The following is a 24,670-nucleotide window of genomic DNA, read 5'->3' as shown; positions in this document are numbered from 1 at the left end:
AAGGATACCCCCAGGGACCTGCTGAAGTGGTCACGCAAAGAACGGAGCTTTATTCTATGAAGCAGCCGCGGGTGCAGAGTTTAAGCTGTTCGGGACACAGCATTACGTGTAAATATCGGGAACACAGAGCCCCGGCCGTCCGCACTCGGTGCGTCCCGGCGCGCTCTGAGCCCAGCGCTGCCCACACCCCGCCTGGGCCAGCTGATTGGTCCTGCCGGAGTGAGCGACAGCGGGTCGGACCAATGGGTGAAGGCAATGAGGGGAGGCGGCCACCTCCCACCAGCTGCTCTCGGGCTATTCCAACACCAGAGCAAGGGGGGGAGCCAGCTCGGCCGGCGGGAAGGGCGCACACGTGGGAAGGCGACGGTGCTGCGAGCACCCCCCACCCCCCGCCTCCTTCCTCCCACCTCGCCCTCGCCGCTCTGCTTTCTCCGCGCTCTCTGCCCGATCCCTGAACGGGGTTCGTGTGTCCCCCACCCACCCCCTCCTCTCCCCCCTCCATGGTTTCCCTCACCCGCTGACGCCGGGCAGCCGCCCCCGCGCCAATCGGCGCGCGCCGCGGCCATGCGCGTGCGCATTGTGGCGGCCGCCCTCGCTCGGAGCGGGCGGGCGGCGGCCGGGGGTGCCCGCGGGCGGGCGTGGGGCGGGCGCCCGGCTCGGGCCGTTGTGCGGCCGCTGTGGGGCAGCGGCTCCGCCGCCGCCGCCGCCGCCATGCCCGGCAGGAACAAGGCGACGTGCGGCTACGGCAGCCCCGAGCTGGCCGTGGGACAGCAGCAGGCCGCGGAGGGCGGCCGCGACGCCGGGGGCCGCTCGCCTCACGGGGACGAGGAAGAGGAGCGCGGGGCGGGCGGGCCCGGCCACAATCTGGGCGACCCCGACATCGTCAAGTCCCCCAGTGACCCCAAGCAGTACCGGTGAGGGCGGCAGGGGAGGCGCGGAAGGACGGGGCTCGGTGGGGCGGGCCGTGGTCTGCGCCGTGTCCCGGGCACCGCTGGATTTCGGGCTCGGCTCGGCCCGGTGCCCGGGGAGCTGCGGCCTGTCTGGTTGAAGGAGGGGGAGCTTCACCGTGTGCTCCTGCGGGGGATGGGCTGTGCGGGAGCGGGGCTGGCGCTGACACAGGCCGGGGCATCGGCTCTGTGCGGGGAGGGGGGGACAGTTCGCCAGGCACGGCAATTCCCAATTAATTGTTAGTTCGCAGCCCCTCGCCGAAGGCGTTCAGCTGAAGTGCAAAGTGCGGATAAGTATTTTCAGAGCAGATCCCAACTTTAAAACAACCTCTAAAACTCTTCCTGTTTTAGACGAGCTTCCAAGTTTTAACACAGACATATCTTCAAGTTGAGGCAAAGTGCTTTTAGGCTGCCGTTTTTCTTGTGTTGTTATTTGAATGTATCGGAGTAATACCCCAGGAAGTGATGAAAAGGATCACCTTCCCTGAGCACTGTCCACAGCGTCCGTGGCCAGACACAGCGAGGGACTGGGACAAGAACTCCAGCAGAGATTGAGCTCTTTGGATGCTGTAAAACAGTTTATTCTTGAAGGGACACTGATAACTTCTTCCTGTTAGGCAGATGATGATCCAGCCCTTGTTAAAGCTGCCTTTTTTTTTTTTTTGAAATCTTTGCTTTTCCTGATGTCTAATCTGTGCAGCCAGTGGAGGATACGCTACCTGAACCGGGAACCGAGTTTTGGATTTGCAGTGACATTGGTTGACAGTGAAATTCCCTGCTGGCTGCCTGAAGAGGACTTATGCCCATTGGTTTGGGGAGAAACTTGCTCCCTCCCTTCTCGCCCTACTTCTTTGCTGCTTCCTCTGAATCGCTGCCTGCCTCTCCCGATGGCATTCTTGCTCAGTGCTACTTTGTGGCAGGCTGTCTTCCTGGAAAACTCACAGCTACAGACGCTGTCAGCTCAGGGAACTTCTGCGTTTGCTACCTGAAGCAGCACACTGGTGAATGGAGCTTGGAAAATCCATTGACGGCTGTCACTACCCTTTTTGAGGCTCAGGAACCTTTTCTGCACGTAGAGAATTGGAGCGTGGCTTTGCTTCTAAGACAAGGGTGACATCAGCCTTAACTTAGTGAAAAATGTCATATTTTACCTCCTCAGATACAGTGATCACAAAACCCAAAAGAGCTGTGACAGGGATTGGAGGATGTGTTTTCAGTAGTGAGTTTGTTGGGACAAAATAATCATCATAATGAGAGCTGGGTTTGCTCATTAGGGCTGTAACTGGGGAGTTGTATTTACCAGAAATGTATGTTTTATTTAAATTCATCCATATATGGAATTTCATGGGCTTGTATTGCTTGTAATTTGGGAAATTACAACATTTCTCAGTGTTTACCTTATACTAGTATGTATTTAAATCTTAACTTCTGAACAATTGTCATTAATATAAGAAAAATTGTTGCGTGAGAACAATCCTGTTTGAACTTACCCAGGACGTTTAAAGAGTGCTTTTAAGAGTTTGAATTTTATTTTATATTTAAACTTTATTTGCATCAGTGCCTGTATAGTCCTTCAAAAAAAGCAATTGGACTGTGCTTGCTTCTGTTTCTACCTTATGTGACTGTATTTTTTGTACTGTGTTTTGCATACTAATGGACACTTATGTATTGGTTACATTTGTCCTTTTCCATCGGATTGAAACATGGAAAAAGTAAAGAACACCTATGTCAGTGGTGCCTCTGCTCAGTATGACCTAAACAGTTCTAGATTCTCCTGGAGTGAAATCTGAGAGCCTCCACCAGCAGCTGGGTCAGTCCTGTCCTTGCTGCTGGTGCTTTCTGTCTTGTGTGCAACACCCACGAGCCTCCCGATGAGTAATGTCAAATTAGGGTAATCTGCTCCCTGAGCTTAAAGGGGGTGTGTGGAAAGGATCAACAGGAGCTACTGGATACACCTGACTGAGCAGCTTTGTGGCACACTGTTCCTCTGGGAGAGCAGCCCCATTCTGTTCTCTCTGTGACTGATCCCTGCCAGGCCACTGTTCTCCGTGGGAGAACCTGAGGAGGAGAGTTGTTGTGGAGGAGAAGGAGATGCTGATTGTGCTGGGAGATGCTGCAGCCTCAGCTTGTGACTGTCTGTGGCGCTGGCTCTGAGCTGCTCAGAGTGTACAGTGTAATCTTTTAGGCCCCTTTGTACATTCAGGAGTGTGAGATATGGACATGATGGAAAGGGTTACAACCAGGCTTTCAGACATTAGCATGGGTGTGCACTATCTGTGCCTCCTGCAGGTGGGCAGAGCACCTCTGCAGGTTACACGCTCTGTTCTGGGGTTTGTACAAGCCAGAGAGCACTCGTGCCTTGGATTGGAGCAGATTTGTCCTGCTCAGCAGTCCTGCAGCAATCTGGGTGTGTTCCTGCTGGCCCAGAGCAAGCACCGTCACTTCCCCTTGGAGACTGCTCATGATTCATGAACTTTACACAACTATTAAACATTTGTTCATTAGCTTTCTTGCACAGACTCAGTGGTCCAAGAGCTGTAGTAGTCCACATTGCAAAGTTCTGATTTGACATAAACGCGGGGGCTGGACTAGATGACCCCAAAAGACCCCTTTCAAAACAAACTAGTCTGTGATTTTCTGCTTTGTAACTCAGATTTTTCTGGGAGTGTGGGACGTGACCATGGGTTTGTTTTATTCTAATTGGATTTTTTTTTAATTTGTTTGTTTTGCTGGGTTTGCAGGTTTTTGTTTTGTGGTTTGTTTTGGTTGGTTTTTTTTGGTTGGTTGGGTTGGGTTTTTTTTCTGAATCAGGTACCACTTGTCTACATCATTTAGGTCAGAGAACTCCTTCTTGCTAGTAACCCAACCAACGCCCTGTGACTGGTTTTATGGAGCCTGCAGAGGAGCTCTCTCCTTTCTAACACATGCCTGCTACATCTGTGGACCCCATTTAATACAAACATTGATCACATCAAATCAAATGGAGTCTCTGGGACCTACTTAGAGGCAAAGACTAAGATCTTTATTCTGTCATGTAATATTTGTTTCTGAGAGCCTGGCGAGCATAACAGACTATTGAAGTTTGGGTTTGCCTGTTCTGAGTACATGAAGTGAGTGCTAGTAGCTCAAATGTTTCACAAAGAAAGAAAAAAAAAAGCCAAAATTAGTGTGTTTGACCTTATGGGGAGAAGGGCTTCTGCTGCTGCCCTGAACTACTGCTCATTCTTACAGCTGTTGAACAACAGAAGAGTTTTTTATTTTCCTGCTGTAAAACTGCTCACAGTCTTAACTACCTTTAGATTTTCATTAGGAAATCACTCTCAGTTGAAGAACACAGAACTATTGTAGGAAATAATGACATTTTCGTGATTCTGAAAGTTCAGATTTAGGAGATTACCATATTCATTGTAAACAATTATTCTTTCAGGTATATCAAACTGCAGAATGGCTTATGTGCACTTTTGATTTCCGATTTGAATTACTTGGACGGTGCCCCAACATCTTCAGAGGAGGAGGAGGAGGAGGACAATGATGACGAGGAGGAATCTGAAGAGGGAAGTGATGAATATGATGATTCTGGAGCTGAGATCGAAGATGGTAGAGAAGGTTTTGATGATGAGGACTGTGATGAGGGGGATGAGAGTGAGGACAGTAATGGAGATAATGAGGATTTCAATGGTTCTGATGACAGTGAATTAGAAGAACTGACTGAAAAGGAAGAGACAAGAAAGAGAGGCTGTTCAGAGAAGCAGGTACGTACTTAAAGCTGTAGGCTGAAAAAATATATTGTGAGCTTTCCTGAGGTCTGAAGCCTTGTGATTAGGCATTCAGACTAGACCTTTTTATTGTGCCTGTCCTGATTGATTCATTTTATACTACTGTCATTTTCCTGAAGTGTTCCTTGAAGCTGTTTTTACTGAGAGTGTTGTATTTTCTCTAGTCTGCAGCAGCCCTCTGTGTTGCTGTTGGCAGCTTCTCTGATCCTGAAGATCTGCCTGGATTAGCACACTTCCTGGAACACAGTATGTATCTGCTCCTATTTCATCTTCCCCAGCTTCAGTGCTAGATGAGTGCTGTGTAGCTCAGGATGTCTGTAGTATTTAATATTATATATAATTTCCTAGTTTGGCTATTTGAGAAATTATTTTCATGAATGTTAATTTTATAAAAATACAGACTTAGTAAGGAACTCTTAATATGGGGGAAGGTGTCTCATACCCTTTGGCAAGCCATGCATTAGCTTATATGAAGATTCTTTGTTATCCATTCAAACTTGGAGGAAGCATGTTACCCATGGCTTTATAAACCAGGCTGCAGCTACAGACCTTTATCTCCCTAGTCAAAGGTGATGGATTAGGAATGTGGGCACATGAAGTTTCTGCCCAGATATGTCACAAAATACTGTCCTGGCCTGACTGAGGCCAGGCATGCTCAGGAAGGCACAATTAGAGGCAGAGTACGGCATTTCGTGGGCACATCCCGCAGGTTGGTGGGGTTTGGTAGTTACCCTCTGTGTGTGAGCTGTGGGTCACTTGTAGTTAACACTGCACTGAGGGGTTGTCGTGGCTGCAGTTAGGAACAACCAATCAATGTCATGTGGGTAAGGTTGCTGATTTTTGGTGCAGTGGTTTTCATGGGCAGTTTGAAGTACCCAGACGAGAACGGGTTCGATGCCTTCCTGAAGAAACACGGGGGCGGTGACAACGCTTCGACCGACTGCGAGCGGACCGTCTTCCAGTTTGATGTGCAGAGGAAGTACTTCAAAGAAGCCCTGGACAGGTAACTTTATATAAATGGTGATTAGGTATTAGTCAGTGTTTGTATGTGCCTCAGGAGCTTGGGTGTAGCTTTTCAGTTTTTCATTTTGGGGTGATCAAGGCTGTTGGTGAGCTTCCACAGGTGCCTGCACTACAACAGTGGTACAGCATGTGTGGAAATACTGTTTCCCATATTCTATTGCTGTTTTTTGAGGTAATGCTGGTGTAACCACTCTGGGATTATGTAGAATCCATGTGTTAAGTCTCAATGCACACAGCTTTTTGATTGTTTTGGCACCCTTAAACTGGTAGCATTGATGACAGAAGAAATGTTATGCAATGTGACAACTGATCAGAGGGGAAGTGCTCCCAGAATCCCAGTGACTCATCCCTTGAAATATCTGTCCTGATTAGAGTTACTATTTTTTCGTGTTTTGTTAGTTTGTTTCCAAGTGTAATCCGTGGGGATGGGTGGGATGGCAGCCTTGAAAGTAAGGTTACAATGTGTGCCTGACAAGGAGACATTTACCCCAAGCCAGGTTATTCACTGCTGTATGTATCTTTTGTCAGAAAGTGTTTAATTTGCTCTTCTGTGCTGTGGGATATGTTGAGACAGCAGAGCTCCACATGGTTTTCTTGGCATGGTTTCCTTCAGTGAGAGGAATTACTTATTCATGGGGGCACAGCTGAGTGTTCTTGATGCCGTAAAATGTCTCAGGAGGAGAGCAGACTCCACTGCAAATTGACTTTGATCAAAAAACATTCCTGTGATGGCACCAAGAGCAAGCGTCTGCACATTTTACCAAGTATTATTTAAATTTATTATTTTATTATGTAACTGGTGTGATCATTCTTAGGGCGTGAAGGCAGATAATCCTGCACGCATTAGTGTCATATCCTACTGCATCCAGCCAATTCAGTCCCACTCTGTGGGACCTGGAAACCCTGCCCTTTGGTTTTTCATGGGCTTTTATCTTTCTTTAGGACAGTACAGTCAAGAAGTAAGATGAGCAACTTTATAAACCAAAACAGTAGATGTTGGGTTTAGTTGCTGGGGGTTTTGCCCTAATAGACACTGAAGAAAAGTATATGAATTTTTCTGTTCCATAGGTGGGCACAGTTCTTTATTCACCCACTAATGATCAGGGATGCAATAGATCGAGAAGTGGAGGCTGTAGACAGTGGTAAGTAAGAGAATCTTTTCCTGTGTTCCTTTTCTTAAAACCTACTTTGTAACACTGTTTATTGGTTTCTATGTTGGACTGCCCTTCTGAGCACTTCAGTTCAGCTAACTTGTCAGAGAGGTTAAACTCTTCAGCTGAAGTTTTGTGGGCATCAATGGCTGTTAGAGGAGAAAGACTGAATGTAGTGCCCTCACTGTGAGAGTTTACCCTCTCATTTCTTGACCTAGAAATTAATAATCTGAAGTGGTTTGGCAGTAACTGGCAGGGCAGTTACATGAGCATTTGGATGCTCTGCAGTGAACAATGTGCCTTCAGCTCCAGCACAGCCCCAGTGCTCTCTCCAGTCCTATGTGAAGTTAATACAATAATCTGAGGTGATTTTACTTATCTCCTTGTTCTGATGCCTGAATAACTACAAAATCGCTTCCCAGGAGGAAATTAAACCAAGCAGAGAAGTGAGTAGAGTGTTGATTTTCTCATATGTGATGAATACTCCCAGACTGCCTATAGAACTTCACTGTTTTAGGGAAAAAAGTGTTATTGGCAGGTATACCAACTGGTTCAGCTGTTTATTCCAAGTCATCTTCTTCATCTGTCTTCTGGCAAGGAAAAATGGGCAATTTGATCTTTAGTGTAAACGAGGACCTGCCTTTGAGTTAAGGGGTGGTTCTTCAACAGCTTAAGCCAATTTACACCTTCATGGTGCCAAACCTGTCCTTCCCTTGCCCTGACACTTGTAATGTGCTGCCCAGTGAATGGTGTCAGCTCCTGAACTGCCTGCAGGATAACCCAGCCAGAAGAATTAGTGTTCAACTCTGCTCTGCATGTTCCTTATTACCAGCAAAAACAGCAACAGGAAAATGCAGTTCAGGAGGGTGAATTCTTGATTTTGGCAGAGTCCCATATTTAGGTTAGTGTAAACTGATAGGAAAACTGCATTTTTGAAACGATCTTACTCAACTTTCAGTTTCTTATTTCGTTATCAGGCTGGAGGTTGTTCTGTGTGATGTGGGGTAGAAGGAGGTTTGTAATTGTTCTCTGGCTCTTGCTGCAGGGCCTGATCTTGTATAATATTTCTGGCCTTTTGTCCCCATTGGATTTAACATATCCAGAGCATTCAGACAGGAAAATCCGGGGCTTTACATGCTCTTCCTTCTTATCCCTTTCCTTCTTCTCAGCAATGAGCTACATTTTTCCTCTTACAGTCATTACTGCTAGCAAGTCCTGGTTTTAGCCCATTTCACTATTTCATCATACATTAAAACAAATTCCAGGCTGCATCCCTGGGGTGTAAAACAAATTCCAGGCTGCATCCCTGGGGTGTATCTCCTCTTCAGTTTGGCTGGGATTTTTGCTTCATTTTGGGGGAATGTGACCTCAAATGTTGATGCATGTCACTGCAAATTCTTTAAATTGACAGAGTATCAACTAGCAAGGCCCTCTGATGCAAACAGAAAAGAGATGTTATTTGGGAGTCTTGCCAGGCCTGGACATCCTATGAAGAAATTTTTTTGGGGTAAGTCTTGTATTTATGTTATGAAGTGGTGATAATACTTAAACTTTTAACCACTTGAAAGTTTGGATGGTTAAATGCACTAACATGAACTTTCTTATCGCAGCAAACACTAGCCTTGCTCAGATGTATTAGAGCAATTATCCATTTTACAGTAAAATGGTTGGGAATAAAAGCAGCTGTCTCCTTTTTAAGATACTTTTCATTCTGGTGCTGCTTTTTGCTGATGTTAAAGCTGGGTTGCCCGAGGTGTGTAATCATGTAACTTTCTGTTAACATAAAGGCAGTGCTCTCTGAGTCATCTGCATCTTGCTTAGGCTTGGTTTTTTTACTATTAAAATTTTCTGGAAAGAGAAATTATTTCTGGATATGTGTCTAAGGAGGCTTTACAGAATAAATAATTCACTGTTGAACTTGCAGAAGTTAGATCTTCACAGCCATGTGAGGGGACCAGAGGGGAAATATGTCCTTACTGTCTGGGATAATACAGTCCCAGCTCCCTCACCCTCATGTTGGTGTGTGTGTAAATTGCTGTGTGATGAGTATGAGAGTTGGCCAGCTTTGAAATGTAGATAATTTTTATAAATTTCTATACTGATGTACACTGAACATCGTTATTTCCCCCTCTTTTTCTCTCTGCTGTTCCATTGTTGAGGGGATAGCTGGCAACAACCAGGGGGTGATCTGATAATGCAAGAGGACTCTGTCCTTCCTTGCCATGGAAATAGCAACTCTCCTTGCAGTAAGAACTAGAAATTGGAAGGTAGTGAATTTCAATTAACATTCCTTTAACTCCAGATTTCTACTAGGTATTTTTACTGTGCTTTACCATGACTCAAGGGGGGAAATAAGTTCTTGATATGTCTGGTCTTGAATTACTAACTACCTACCTTTTGTTGTTTCCAGGTAATGCAGATACGCTCAAACATGAGCCCAAAATGAAAAATATTGACACCTACACCAGACTGAGGGAATTCTGGCAGCGCCATTACTCTGCTCACTACATGACTTTAGTTGTCCAGTCTAAAGGTAACTTCAGCTGCTCCTTAACAAACAGCCTCATTGCTGCTGCTGGTGTAGTGCTTTTGGAACCAGTTCAGCTGTAGCCCAAGCTGTTCTAGTGGGTTGTCCAGTCCTGCAGAGGGTATTTATATGCAGATTTTAGCCTGATTTCCAAATGAAACAAGTCTTGAGCAATTGTGCTGTGTTATTGTCATCCTGCCACTTCCTGAGAGTCGTTTAACTGAAGGTTTTGAATAGTTCCACATTTACACCGAAGGTCAAATCTCAGAGATGGTATTTCAAAAATAATCTTGTGCAGTGAAGAGTCAGATCAGTTAAATTAATTAGTGCTGCTGATTTCTCTGCCATCAATAGTAAACCTCCACAGTTAGTGATGAGAGACTGAGACTCTGTCCTCCAGTTGTCTTGTTTCTCTAGGAGGAATAGAGATTCTCATTTTTTCCACCATAGACTGATTAACTCTATGCAAATAGATTTGAGTTTCATTTCAGCAAAGAACTTGAGACCTGTGGGTTTTTGCTGCTGAGAATAGAAGAATTTCTGAGAAGTTATTCAAGTTAGGCTTGTGCTTAGGGAGGGGTTTTGTTGAATGCTAAAACTGATTGCAATTCCCATCTGTAAAATGGGGATGGTAATAATAGAGGTAGGATTTCTTTTCTTCTCCTTTGCTTTTTATTTTCTGTCTAGACAGCAGACTACTTAGGGCATTGATGAATAATCATTAACCTGGTGAGGGACTGCAGTGTTTCTTCTGGTGGTTGGGAGGAAAATGGTGGTAACTGATAACCAATCAGGTCAACTTTGTATTTTTGTTAAAACAAACTGTGAATCCTCCCCATATCCCATCCAGCCTTTTTTATTGCTCTTGACCATAGGCAACATCACTTTAGGAATTCAGATTGCTTCCTTAAAGAAGCAATTTCCAAGTTTTTATTTTAAACCCCCTTAAGCTTCTGGTTATTGACTCAGTTCTTCTAAAAAGGAGGATGGGGAGAAGAAAACCTTAGCACTGCAGGGCTGCATTTGAGTGGGAAAATTGCTGTGTATAATCTGGAGAGTGGTTGAATGAGTTGCAAGTACTGGTGATTTTGTAGATCCCTAAACAGTAATTCCTCTTCACTGTCACTCCAGACACCACTGAACTTTAAATGCCAGTTGTATCAGCCTGGGATTTCAGCATTAGATACAAACCCAAAGCTATGACCACGGATACGGCCCAGTGAATATTAAGAATTGGCTCAAACCAACAGCTTTGAAGTTCATGATTTAGAGCTTTGCAATTTTCAAACACACTGACTTGCAGCCTCTTTAAAATAACTGAACTGGCGAGATAAGATAATTTGTCTCAGATCTTCAGGAAATTGCATTTCTGTCTTTCTTTTTTTCTCTTCTTCTTAGAAACGCTGGATACGTTGGAAAAGTGGGTGACAGAAATCTTCTCTGAGATCCCAAATAAGTAAGATTCTTTTGATGCATAAAGACACTACAGATGATAAAATTATCTGTTCTTAAAATGACAGTAGAAAAAAATCCCTTACTGGAGAAACTAAGAAAATGACTATTTGTTAATTAACATTCTTATGTGGGGGGGGGGTGTGTAAAAAAAAGAGACAACTTTGTAAATTAAAGACCAGAGTTAATTGTTCCAGGAAGACTTTGTCTCTGCTTAACAAATATTTAGGCTGAGAGCTGTATGGAACTAACTTCAAGCAGTGTTTGCTTAATTTGTGCTGATACTTTGATTTAATGATGAGACATTCAAACCTAGATTATCATTTTACATTGCTTATCTTTGCTTTGTGTCAAAAATAATTCGAAGCAAAATTAATTAACACCGTATCTGGAATTTCAGTGTCATCCTTAGGGTGGCAAAGGGTTAGAAGTTAATATTTATTTTTTTTTAATGTGCTGTCTAAAAGAGGGGGTTCTGGAAAAGCTTTCCTAACTTGAAAAGCATTTGATTTCCACTTGGTTAAGGGCCATTTTCAGGCTCTCTGGTGTCCTGTCAGAGCTGTGGTGCTTGTGCCTTTGAATATCTCAGTGCAGCCTTGAATCCCTGCCAGTAACATCACCCTTCCATTTTGCTTTGAAGTGGTTTACCCAAGCCCAGCTTTGGCCACCTGACTCAGCCCTTCGACACCCCAGAATTCCACAAGCTTTACAGGGGTAAGTTCAAATAGATAGAAATGTTTTGAATACCTGACTTCAGATTTTCTCTGGGTGATCCAGATACTTTGTATAACAGTTCTGTGTGGATTTGAATAACTTTTAGCTATTCTTTCTGCACTGTGTAGAATTTCTTATCTCTGTCTACTCATGTGTGTTTATATTCAATCCATTCATTTGTTTTCAGTTGTTCCAGTCAGGAAAGTTCATTCATTGACCATCACTTGGGCACTTCCCCCACAAGAACAGTATTATAGGTAATGCTGGTGCTGCATTTTACTTCTGTGTTTATGCTGTGAATAATTTATTGACTTACCAACAAACCAAATAATCTCATTTACTTGTGTAACACATTACTTTGGTTCAGCTAGGGGGGGCATTTTAATAAGGAATTAAACTGATGCAGATAGAGTGGAGTTTGTACATGCCTGATTTTAACATCATTCCCCACTGACTCAGATCAGTCATTCTGTTCTGAACTCCCACATTTTTAGCTTATTATCCTAATGCTGCCTGAAAATGCAAAACTTGCCATGAAGAAAGAGACAGTGCATATTTTAGTCATCAGCCTGGTGATTTGAATTCATTCTGGGAAGTGTGTTACCTCCTGGCATCTAACCTCCTTCAAACTTTATTTTAGGGTGAAACCTCTTCATTATATTTCCTGGCTGGTGGGACATGAAGGCAAAGGCAGTGTTCTGTCTTTCCTTAGGAAAAAGTATGTATTTTTAAAGCATGGTTATTAACTGCTTTGCTCTCATTAAAATATAGATAAACTCTATTTTATATATATATATATATATATATTTTCTATAGATATAAAAGCAGCCTTTTTGTGTATCAGTGTTTTGTAGTGGTATTCTGTGAGTTGACAATAGACTCAACTAAAAAATGTGTGGATTTTTATCTGTGATCCATGGTTCAGCATTATCTGTGACTGATCTTTGAGATCTCCAGAAGGTAGCTTAGTTTTTTCACTGTTTTTCCTAAATTCTGTATCCTGAGGTTCACATCTTTCTGTTGGAAGATCTTTGTGTAAAGCGTAGATGGATTGAAAACCACTGAAGTAAAGCTATGTTATGCTAGTTGTAACTAAGCTCAAATAAAGCTGAAGTGATTAATTAATAACTACCTTTAACTCTTCCATAGATTTTGGGCTCTTGCATTATATGGAGGAAATGGAGAGACAGGATTTGAACAGAACTCCACTTACTCCATCTTCAGCATCTCTGTGACCTTGACTGATGAAGGTTACAAGCACTTCTATGAGGTGTGATTTACTGCAGCTTGATTTTCTAACTGTTCTCCTGATGGTTGGGAAAATGACCCCGTTCCTTTCTGCCTGCAGGTGGCCCACGTTGTATTTCAGTATGTGAAGATGCTGCAGAAGGGGGGCCCAGATAAAAGGCAAGTGTTTGCCACCACCTCAGATATTTGTGACGTTGTCCTTCCCCATTAATCTGCTATTTGTAGTGTTTGCACTTTTTCTAGAGTTACTAGAGCATAAACATCAGTAGTAAAGCTTGTCCTTGGGGAAAATATGTCAGTTTTAAAGTTTAAAAAGGAATTTTCTAAATGTTTATGCTCGTTTCTTGGTACTTTTAGTTTGACTTTCTGTGATCTGATTTCTGATGTTAGTAAGCTGAACTAGCTGAATTGCACCACGTTAGGTGCAGTTTTGTGTTTGTTTTTTTTTTTTAAATTTGTTGAGCCACATCTGTGGAAGTCAGGACTGTGGTGTTCTGATGTTAACCTTTATGTTAATTTGGTATCAGATTTTGACTCTCTGTGGTTAACTCTTTTCCTCATTGGAAAACAACCAGTTGAGAAAGGCCATTTTGGATGGAAGGAAATGACATTTAATACAGGCTTCTGTGTCTTGTACTTGAATGAATCACTGAACTCACCCTTAATGCCTTTCCTAGAAAACTGCTTTTTTCTGATTCTTGATAAATGTTATGGAACAATGGAGAAAATCCACTTTTATTCTCTTCTTCCTCCTTTGCAGAGTATGGGAAGAAATACAAAAGATTGAAGCTAATGAATTTCACTACCAGGAACAGGTATTTATCCAGTTTTGTGTTGATATAGATAAACCATGAAAAGGATTTAGTTTTCATTTTGAAACACATTTTCAAAGTTCTGTTCAACCAGAAATAAATTGTACACTTAATGAGGTTGTATTTTGCAAAAGAATATGTACTGTAGGCAGAGAAGTGTTGTGACTTTTTCCCTAATAAAATGAAGTGTTGCTTTTTCATTCCCTACCTGCTAAGTAGGTTCTCTCTCAGTTTTAGTCATTAGGCCCTTGTGTGGGAAGTTCTGTGCCCATTAATAGTTCTCTGCAAATTGCTCGGGGCTTTTCAGTATTTTTTCCTAATTCCACTTTTTTTAAGCTGTAATCTTGAAGAAGAGAACACAGTTTAGACAGTTTGAAGCAAGGAGTGCATTCTTCTGGGTCTTTATCCTAGTAGATTCCATGACTGTAAACTGCATAATCGAGGTTTTTCCTACCAAGATGATGTGTCTGATTCTCAAAGGAGATGGAGCATTAGATACGGTTATAAAATACATTTAATTCAATAACTGAAACTAAATGCCATAACAAGCACAGCATCTGGCTCGTGCTCAACATCCCTGACTAGTCAAGCTCTTCTCAGCACAGAAAATTGATATTTTGGTTTTCTAATTATGTGACAGATAGCTTTATTTATTTACTTACAGACAGATCCTGTTGACTATGTGGAAAGCCTTTGTGAGAACATGCAGTTGTTTCAGAAGGAGGATTTTCTGACAGGAGACCAGCTCTTGTTTGAGTACAAGCCTGAGGTAAATATGCTTTGAACTCTGATTATATGTTTTGATGTAAGGAAAATACAGGCATACTGTGTAATATAGGCATGTGTGTAGGCATTTGTAATTAAGCAACCTGCGGGCACAGGTTGTGTATTAATTGGAACACTTTTTTGGATTCAGAAAGCGAAATCTCCTGTTTGGTAAACTTGTTATGTTTTCTACTGAGAAGTCTTTTCTGGGTCAGGCAGAGCCAGAGTTGCATTTGAACTGCAATACTGTCTTGAACTTGCAGATCATTGCTGATGCCCTGGAGCAGCTCAGCCCTCAGAGAGCCAACCTGGTTTTGTTGTCTGCTGCCAACGAAGGCCAGTGTCACCTCCGGGAGAAGTGGTTTGGGACACAGTACAGCGTGGAAGGTAAAACAGCAGCAGAAACTCGGGTGGTGCCCGATTCGTGCAGTGCAGACAGTAAAAGGGTGACAACACAACATACACGGGCATGGAAGCAAGGAAATGAATGCTCAGTCAAATATTCTGTGCCACTCAAAAATCATTCTTTGTTTGGTGGCAGTTGATTCCCACTCCCCAGTCTGCAGTTGTTTTTGGAGGCAGAGGTCCCAGTGAGCCCTCCAAGCCCTCCACTTGGCTGCCACTCTGGTCCTGAACAGGAGAAAGAACCCCAGCAAAGAAGCACAGGGTGTGATGGTAGCTGGGTTACTAATGCAGGCAGCCTTGATTTGCTTTTTAATGGGACTCTTTTGGTCCTGCTCCAGAAGATCTTGTAGGAATGGATTTAGAAGGAGCCATGATGAGCCAGGTGACATTAAGAAACTCCCATCATATTGCAGATCTTCGTGGAGATAGCCAAGAGATGGGATGACTGGTTTAGCATTGCCTGCTTGTTGAACTGAATGCATTTCTTGGTTTTGATAGATATTGACAAGTACTGGAGTGATTTATGGGCCAGCGACTTTGAGTTAAATCAGGATTTACACCTTCCAGAAGAAAACAAATACATAGGTAAGGCACCTGAGCATGAATGAAATCTTCCCTAATAATTTGAGAATTTGCTGTGGTTTAGAAATAGTCTTAATTTCCATCTGAACATCACCTTGGTTTTCCAAATTAAAAAAACATGATCACTCTGTTCACATGGATTTTATTTAATATTCTTTTGTTTGTAAGCCTGAGAACTGAGTTTTTCGGAGGTATAAACTTGCAGATAATATATCCATAACAGCAGGCCTTGAGAGTTAACAAAGAGCTCCAGATACCTTAGAAGAGCAGTTTTATTTGCTATATCCTGCTGGTTTGGAAAGCATTTAAATACCATCTGGCTTTGTTGCCAAAACCAAATGAAATGAAACCCAGAACTTGTGTCGTGGATGGAATGAAGTATCACCACTCCTGCAGTGCTTCTGAGCCTCTGCTTTGGTGGTGATGGAACTGAAAATAGGTGTTCTTTGAGTCCAGGAAAGCATTATCACAAATAATTTAGAAAACTGGAGGGGAAAATGGTACTTTTTTGATAATTTCTAAGACTTGGGTGCATTTTTGGTTGTGTGTGAAACCCACTAACCCACTTTGGTTTGGTTTTTCTTTTTGTTAGCCACCGACTTTGCTTTGAAAGTTGCTGACTGCCCTGAGACAGAATATCCAGTCAAAACACTCAGCACACAACAAGGCTGTCTCTGGTACAGAAAGGATGATAAATTCAAAATCCCAAAAGGTAAATGCCTGAGGGCTTGCTGAATAGCAAGTCCCTGTTTTTACCAGCTGGAATTTACTGGAAGGCAAATCACCATTTGAACTAAGTGCTTGCTGTCAGCTCTTCCACGGTCCTTTTGATATGTTTATTAGCTACAATAAAAGAGAAGCAGGTAAAGTGTCTGCAACAAAGGAACCCTGCTGATAGCTCAGGTTGAAAAGTGGAATTGCTGAAATCCACTGACTGTGAACAGGATTGGGCAGACAGAATGTGATGCAGAGACGAGGGCTTGAGAAGGAAGGAACATGTGAAAATAAATATAGTATAAAAATATAGCCTGCATCTGAGACAAATGTAAATATATTGCTGCTTTCAAGCATAATGTCACAATTTTTAGTGTCTCTTAAGCAGAAGTTTTATGGAGGTTTTATATTGGTGATGCCATGTTGAGTTAGTGTTCTGCAAAGCACAGCTTGTTTTCCTAATATTTGGTATTTTTCAGGGAAGATTTTTGAAGTGAGAAAGAAGAGACGTTTAATGATGACAATATTTTTAAAAAAATTCTTACAGCTGAATGACTGTTTTCATTAGACTCAAACACATTCGGCTTTAGAAAGCTGTCACTTTTTATTACACAGTTGCTCATTTAAGTTTCTTTTTCCACCCCAGGTTATGTTCGATTCCATCTGATCTCTCCATTGATACAGCAATCCGCAGAGAAGTGAGGATTATATTATTTATGCTTATCTTGCAGAGTAACTAAATTACCATACCTAGTGAAAAACCGTGAAGAGACATTAATTTTAAGCAGGAATAGAATAAGGTGTCCTTTTCTCATGTTCTTACAGTTTCCTTGTGGTTTTATCTGCGGTTTGGTGAGGGTGGTTCTGCAGCAGGTCCTGTCTGTAGCAAACAGATGTGCACTGATTTGCTCCAGACTATTATTTTATTATCTTGAGAGAGAAAAAAATCACCTCATTAATCAAGTCTGCAGCATAACTGAGTTCATCTGCCCCTCATTCCTTTACACAAAGTACAGTAATCTCATTTTCAGTGATTATTCAGTGTTTTGAGCATTGGCACATTACAATGTGCATTCCTACCTTGAAGAAATCTTAAATCTTTTGAAGCTGGAATCTTAGACATTGCAAAGAACAGTTGAATGTCCAGATAGTTTTTAAGTAGTGCTATGTGCTTTCTGGACAAAGGGAAACCTGCATTTTGTTTCTGGGCTTATTTAAAACATCTTTTTGAATCTCATTTTACTCGAGTATCCATTTCTGGTGGAGAACTCATTGTGTGTACCATCAAACTCGTTGGGCTTGACTTTTATCTTTATTCCACCCTTTATTTCTTCCTTATTCACTCTCTGCCCTCTTCTCCCTGCAGCATAGTTTTGTTTGATACATTTGTGAACATCCTTTCCCACAATCTTGGAGAACCAGCCTACGAAGCAGACGTGGCTCAGCTGGAATACAAGCTGGTGGCTGGAGAGTATGGCTTAGTCATCCGGGTGAAAGGCTTCAATCACAAACTACCTGTAAGTTCTGCTCATCTTCTCAATCCTTTTATGCCTTTTATGCCTTCTGCTCTGCAGTGTGTGTGCATTTTCTCTGAGCAGCTGGAGCTTTGAATGCTTAGGCGGGCTATTTTAAATAGCAAAACTTGTGTCTCTGTTAGGGGTGATGCAGCAAATGTGCTGCTTTTTCTTGTGCTTATGTGTATAAATTCACACAAGCTCAAATTACTGATCTTTGGCTGACTTAAGATAAATCTTCCTTTAATTAATGTCTGTATCTCCATTAACACTTTTAACAGCTTTTCTTATAAAAAGAGCTTTGAGTCTTCCACGTGTTCAGAGAGTTTTAGAGCCTCTCCATCTATAAGCTGTGGTTGTTTGCTGTCTGAGAAGGGTGTCTGAAAACAGGTTTTGTTTACAATTTGACTTTGGAGATCCGGCTTCTGAACACACTCATTTAGGGTGCAGATTTTCTTTGTTGGCTTGCTAAGAGGATCGGGGGATCCCTGTTCCCATTCCCGAAATGCTGGCCATTAGGTAAGACGTGGGAGGATGTAGTGGTTGAGAGGAGACAACCACTTTGATTGCAGGAGCTTGACTGGAGCTTTAATAAGACTGTCAATGCTCTGTCAGACCTGTTAATGTGAGGTTTAACAGAAAGAGCCAAATAGGCAAACAGCAGGGACTGAATATTCTCATTTTTAATCCTGAATGTGTCTCTGTTGTGCTCGTCACCTGTCAAAGGTAAAACTGGAATATCGAATACAGAAATGTTGGAGTGAGTTCCAGGCTATGTGTGTTCCAGTGGAATGTGGAAACTGCTATTGATTTGGGATATTGAGCTTATTCACTGTGTAAAAATGCTGTCCTTCTGAAACTCACTGTCATTTGGGATAGAACTGTTTAGTGAAGAACATCTGGCAGAATTGAGGAATGTGCTTTAGTAACATTGGGTGTCTCTTATGTTGAGCAAATAAGGATGATTTTATATTATTACGTAGGATAAAGTTGAAATTGCTTCTTAAAAAAAAAACCAAGAAGCCTCAACTTAAAATCTTTCTTTTACAGCTTCTATTTCAGCTCATCATTGATTACCTGTCTGACTTCAGCTTTACTCCAGCAGTTTTTGAAATGATAACAGAGCAGCTGAAGAAAACATACTACAACATCCTCATCAAACCTGAGACTCTGGCCAAGTGAGTTCTGGGGGAGGGCAGACAGTGGCTGCACAGCAAGTGTTGAGGCTGAGCTGAAGAGTTCAGCAATCCCTGCTCTGTGCTCACAGGGCTTTCCTTGTAGCTCCAGGAGTGTCAGACACGGGGCCAGGTTGGACACCTGGGGAGCTGCTGTTCTAGGTGACCTGGAGCCAGCAGCGGGTGCTGAGGGAGGGCACAGCCAGCCCGTGGGCTCCTGGGGACCCTCTCCATGTCTCACCCTCAGTCAGGAATGGGCTCTCTGGCCTCAAGCAGCTCTTGACGTGCCGTGGTTCTGTTGTCCTTCCTGCCCCGCAGGGACGTGCGTCTGCTGATCCTGGAGCACGGCCGGTGGTCCATGATCGACAAGTACCAGACGCTGATGAACGGCCTCTCCATCGAGTCTCTCTCCAACTTCGTCAGGGCTTTCAAGTCCCAGCTCTTCGTGGAGGGTCTCGTACAAGGGAACTTCACGAGCAGAGTAAGCACAGCAGCCGTGCACTCGCTGGTGCTCAGAATGTGCTGTAGCACACTCACCTCACCCCTCAGCTGGTTGCTGCTTCTCTCTCCTGACAGGCTGGAGTCTTGTGGGGACAGGGCAGTTTCTCCTCTAGCACTCCAGGAGTGCTCGTATGGACGGGCCAGGGGGCAGTCCACAGTTGTCAGCTCGAACAGAAGTTTCCAGGAATTTGGATTTCAACTGTGTAGAGGGAAAAATATAGCAGATGTATGCCTGTAATCTGTTTCTCCTGTTGCCACCATTTTTTATATTTTTTGGTGTATGGATATATTTGCTATTGAGAAATTTCCATAGTGGCCCCCCAGGAAGAGGCTTCCCTCAAAGTGCATTTATCCTGGAAATTGGATTGTGCCTGCACAGTTTGGGCAAACTTCACTGAGTTCCACTCATTGTCATTCTTGACCTGCAGCATTCACTGAAGGCTTCTACCCTGGGCCTAGGGCACACAGAGACCTGTCAGGCTTTATAAAACAGGGTGGAATGGGGCTTAGCTCCCTGTATCCAGTGGCATTGTGTGCCAGTGCATGGCATGGGAGAGAAACCTGCAAGTACAGTTTATGCCAGGAGGTTTGTCACAGCTGGTGGTGTTTGTCCTTGAGCTGCTCAAAGTCTCCTAAAGAAAACCTGCTGATTTCTTTTGGGAGTTCGGATTCCTGTAGTGTTTCCTTCCCTGAAGTGCTGCACTGGGGTGTGAGGTTGTAAATTGGGGTAATAATTCTCTCCTAAATAAAATTTATGTTTTTGTTTTCTCCCCTAGGAAGCAAAGGATTTTCTGAATTATGTTGTTCAGTGAGTATCTCTTGAATTGCTTATTATGTGGAAACTATAATCAAGATTCTTTTCTGGAGGAAGGAGTGATGCAGAAGCTCCCTTCTTCCCTCCAGTATTTGTGGGAGGTGACTTGACCATGGCAGTTTAAGCAGACATAGTTCTGGTTTGGGAAGGGGAAGATAAGGTCAGACCAAGCGTGGAAGCATCTGGGTGTTATGCTGGTTTTGGCCAAGACTTGAGCGGGTGTTTGACCCTTTGCTGTTTGTGCTCCCTCAGAAAACTCCAGTTCGCTCCCCTGGCCCATCCCTGCCCTGTCCAGTTCCGGGTGGTGGATTTGCCAAATACCCACCTGCTGTGTAAGGTGAAAACCCTCAACAAAGGTGATGCCAACTCTGAGGTGACAGTGTATTACCAGGTAAGGTGTGCTGGGGCTGTGCAGGCCTGTTCTCTCTGGCAGCTGTGGGCAGGGTTGTTACACCTGGTGTCAGCACAGGCCCTTCCCCTGAGGCCAAACCCAGGTGGGCTCTCACAGTGTGTGGGGTTGCCTGAAATCAGCACCTTCCCCTCCCAGGCTGTGCCTGTGCCCATAGCTGGGTTAGTGCTGGGTTAGTGCTGTGGTGACTTCCTGGTATCCCCACCTCTGATCTCACAGGCTGGGCCCCTCCCCTCCCGAGGCCCTGGGGAAAACCAGAATTTCCCACTTGTCCCTGCTGTCCCTCAGTGCTGCAGTTCAGGCTGAGGTGTGTGGCACAGCTGTCACCTTGGCCTGAGCTATGGCATTTAAATCCATGAAATCACCCTAAATTCTTCATTCTCTTTCTAGTCAGGTGCCAGGAACCTGAGGGAATACACCCTTATGGAGCTGCTTGTGGTAAGTCTGTGTCTTTTAACTCTTCCCTGAAAACAGTGTTGGAGCCAAGGCCATGGGGCTAAAAGGCCCCAAGGGGACAGTGTGTACCTATTGCTGCCTCTGGCTGAGCTCTGAATCTTTGGGTTGGGGTCCCAAACTGTGCAGTGATGGGACTGTTCTCTGAGCTTCCACCCCTCGTGCTGAGCCCTCTCAGTTCAGTGGCTGTGGCTGCACAGGCAACACTTGTTGTGCTCTGGTTCTGTGGGGAGCCCACGAGGGGCTCCAGGGCAGCGTCACTTCTGCTATAACACTTTGTGCTCTTCCAGATGCACATGGAGGAGCCTTGCTTTGACTTCCTGAGGACCAAGCAGACCCTCGGGTGAGTTCACTGGGGAAGAATCCTCCTGCACCTCCTACACTCCTGCCTTTGCTGTTCCCTAGTATTTTATTTTTACTCTGGAAATCCTTCCTGCACAGTGGCTAATTCCTGAATTATTGTAATGGAAACAGCAATATAAACACCTCAAAACCAAGAGCATCCATCAATGCAAGATGCAAGCCAAGTTGCTTCTGGTTCCTGTAAGAATTGCATTTATTACCAGTGGGTTAACTTGGAATTATTCAGCGTAAAGTTGTTCCTTCCACTTCCACAATCAGCCTCCCCTTCCCCAGGGCTGTTTTCACAGTGGCTCTGTGGTGCAGAGCAGCCTCTCTGGAGGCACCCTACGACCTCAGGGAACTGGAACAGGCTTTTCACAGCTGTAGGTCTGTCACTCTGCTTGAATTAAGTTTGCAGGAACACAGATACTCTGCCAAGCTTAATAGGATTTCCTAAAGATGGGAAAACACTGAAGTGCAGTGATGCAGAAAATTTAGATGAGATTTTTCTGTCAAAAGTACCAACATTATTTTAACTTGTAGCTTGTCCTGTAAATGAAAAGTTAATTGTACTTGTGGAATGACTTTATTGTTTCATCCTTTCTTTTAAGCTACCACGTGTACCCCACCTGCAGGAACACCTCTGGGATCCTTGGCTTCTCTGTCACAGTAGCAACCCAGGCAACTAAATACAAGTAAGTACTCTGTGGGGAATGTTCATCACTCCCAGCCCTGGCAGTCACACCTGCTCTCATTTCAGAGCTGGCCTGTTCCAGACCAGGGAGGGTTTTCTTAATTCTATGAGGGGAGTTAGGTCAGAGCCCAAAGGGAATGTCAGAAGGGACACTGCTGACACTTACAGCACCCTCAAAACCAACACCTGAATAAAGGAATAGCCTTAAGGTTCTGAAAACTGCAGCAGTCCTGCCTTGAATAGGGAAAAGTAATCCCAAGACTCAGTAAAATATCCCACTGCCCTTTGGAAGCCATCCTGCCAGGACAGCTCAAATCCTGTAAATCCTGCCATAGCTGTTCTTGGGGCTCACTTTCAGCAGACACAGCACTATTCTGGTTCTGTTGAAAGCTGGGTAAATTACAGCTATTTGACCTGCCAGAGGTGAAGGGTTATTTGAAAGTTATGCAACTTGTGAAAAATATTGCTGTGTCAGTGGAAGTTTAATTAGCACAGAGGATGCTGCCTCTAATTCCATTGCTGAGATCTGTGTCATCGGGGAAGGTTTTAATGTGTCAGAGACTCAGGATCCATCACACCCCATGGTCTGTCTTTCTTTTAGTCCTAATCCAGTGGACCATGAGTATGTGCAGGCTCAGGGCTGCAGCTGGGGACACCACAGCATGGTCCCCTTCAGCATCAGAGACAAGGGAAGAGAACATGTCCCAAACTTTCCCCTACTGTTCAGGGACTGTTCTGCTACTTTACCCTCCAGGATTGTTTTGTCGTTGGTAGTTGGTTTGGTTTTTTTCCTTCCTAATTTAATTATTTAACTCTCTTTTAGTTCTGAGCTGGTAGACAGGAAAATAGAGGAGTTTCTTTCTTGCTTTGAAGAGAAAATCAAGGATTTAACTGAAGAGGCTTTTAACACCCAGGTAAAGCTTTATCTTGAAAAGCTCTTCTTTGAACTGCAAGATTCAGTTACAACTATCTGGCAATTTTCTGAGGTTTTCTGGACAAAGGCCTCACTTGTAAATCCTGCCTCTTTCTGTGTTCTGCATTGTTCTCTAAACATTCTCTGGCCATTTACATTCAAGTTTGAAACTAATGAACTACCGTGTTAATGTAATTTGGCTTCTCTTCCAACTGCAGTGAATGTGATGGTAAATGAAGGTAGTTTTCAAACCTTTTGAAACTAACTGGTCTTTTTCCAATGTAGGTTACAGCTCTGATAAAACTGAAGGAATGTGAGGACTCCCACCTTGGAGAAGAAGTGGACAGGAACTGGAATGAAGTGGTGACCCAGCAGTACCTGTTTGACAGGCTGGCCCGGGAGGTGGGTGCTCATGGTTGTGTTAAGTGATGCCAAATGGAACACAAAAAGTAGGCTGCAAATGCAAAGCTTAAATTGTGTTTATGCTGCTGTAACACACGGATTCTAAAACTGCATGTTAGTTTGAAAAGGTTCTTCTAGCCAATAGGATAGAGTTTGTAAAGAAAGCATTTTTATGTTTAAAATTACCTGAATCACCACTGTGCTACTCAAACCTCATTGCTGTGGTTTCAGATTGAAGCTCTCAAGTCTGTTACACAATCAGACCTGGTCAGCTGGTTCCAAGCTCACAGAAGCAACCAGAGGAAAGTGCTCAGTGTACACGTGAGTGTTTGTCAGCTCTGTGCTGCCAACTTCTGGAAGGCCAAACTGTCACAGTTTCAGAGTGAGGGTGTGGGAGGGAAGATCTGTAATATAACTTTTACTATGGTGGTTATATCCACACTTTCTACATATCCAATTATTTGAATTGCATTTCAGTATCTGAATTTAATTTGAACACTGAAAGAGATCCGAATTTTTCTTTTGGTAACTTTTTTCCAGGTGATTGGATATGGAAAACACGAAGGGGACTTAGAGGTTACAGCTGTCTCAGGACAGAATTCTTCATCTGGTGAAATACCTCATCTTACTTTATTGCCCCCCTCTTCTTTGATGAGTGATGTTACTTCCATCAAGGACATCAAAGCCTACACATCAACTCTGAATGTTCTCCCTTACCATAAAATATTAAAATAAAACTGACATCGTGCCCTGCACTGCTGTGTAATACAGGTGCTTTCTGCAACTTCAAACATTACAAACCTGTTTTTATTAAACCAGGGCTGTAGTGGTAGCTGGGATGAAGATGCCCACTCAGAAACTTTCCTCAAGTAAGTTTCCAGCCAACCTCTCTCATCAATCTCCCGAGTTCACTAAGAATAGGCCCTGACTTCCACACGGATCCACTCTCTCCTCTCCAGCTGGCCGGAGCTGTGGGCTGTGCCTTTGTGTTCAGACTGGCTGGTGCATCGTCCCTGCAGTGCTGCAGCAGTGACAGCTCCTCAGGAAAGAATCCACCAAGGAAAGTGGGTGGGAGGGGAAGAAAAGCCTCAGGCTTCCATCTCACACTGCTTTTTTAGTTTTTCTGTATGTCCGACATGACAAAATTGAGATGAAATCAAATAAAAACTAGATGTAATTGTGGAGAGAACAGTAGTTTGCTATGTGTAGCTACTTACTCAACCACTGTTAACTGCAGGCAAAAGGTTCCTGAAGTGCTGGCAAGGCTGGATGTAGAGTTCAGAAAAATTCTCCTGTGGATGCTGCAAATTGTGCTCCTTTTGCTCACTCTTCATTAA

General features: G+C 43.7%; 1 protein-coding gene across 1 annotated transcript; it reads left to right on the top strand.

Annotated features, from left to right (window-relative positions):
• Positions 1 to 564: 564 nt before the first annotated feature.
• NRDC (nardilysin convertase) lies at positions 565 to 24,522 on the top strand. The gene is made up of 31 exons (XM_050306856.1): positions 565 to 914; positions 4,375 to 4,699; positions 4,888 to 4,969; positions 5,573 to 5,726; positions 6,815 to 6,888; positions 8,309 to 8,404; positions 9,308 to 9,430; positions 10,823 to 10,880; positions 11,517 to 11,590; positions 11,778 to 11,847; positions 12,231 to 12,308; positions 12,740 to 12,860; positions 12,939 to 12,997; positions 13,599 to 13,653; positions 14,315 to 14,419; positions 14,679 to 14,802; positions 15,319 to 15,405; positions 15,995 to 16,114; positions 16,763 to 16,814; positions 17,483 to 17,633; positions 18,681 to 18,808; positions 19,124 to 19,286; positions 20,083 to 20,114; positions 20,373 to 20,511; positions 20,920 to 20,967; positions 21,273 to 21,325; positions 21,936 to 22,019; positions 22,842 to 22,932; positions 23,217 to 23,333; positions 23,565 to 23,654; positions 23,874 to 24,522. The coding sequence occupies exons 1-31, from the start codon at positions 565 to 567 to the stop codon at positions 24,066 to 24,068; spliced, it is 3,498 nt and encodes a 1,165-aa protein (XP_050162813.1). The 3' UTR covers positions 24,069 to 24,522.
• Positions 24,523 to 24,670: the final 148 nt, after the last annotated feature.

This window comes from Myiozetetes cayanensis, unplaced genomic scaffold (genome assembly GCF_022539395.1).
Source record: "Myiozetetes cayanensis isolate MyiCay16 unplaced genomic scaffold, myiCay2020 scf12, whole genome shotgun sequence".
Lineage (NCBI taxonomy): Eukaryota > Metazoa > Chordata > Aves > Passeriformes > Tyrannidae > Myiozetetes > Myiozetetes cayanensis.
This window is presented reverse-complemented; position numbering and strand designations above follow the sequence as displayed.

What these genes read in the sequence shown, in the direction of transcription:
- NRDC (XM_050306856.1), top strand. Translation starts at nt 565, where the DNA reads ATGCGCGTGCGCATTGTGGCGGCCGCCCTCGCTCGGAGCGGGCGGGCG. An exon ending in AGTGGAGGCTGTAGACAGTG is followed by an intron (nt 6,889 to 8,308) that starts GTAAGTAAGAGA and finishes TTAAATTGACAG; the next exon opens with AGTATCAACTAGCAAGGCCC. An exon ending in TTTAGTTGTCCAGTCTAAAG is followed by an intron (nt 9,431 to 10,822) that starts GTAACTTCAGCT and finishes TCTTCTTCTTAG; the next exon opens with AAACGCTGGATACGTTGGAA.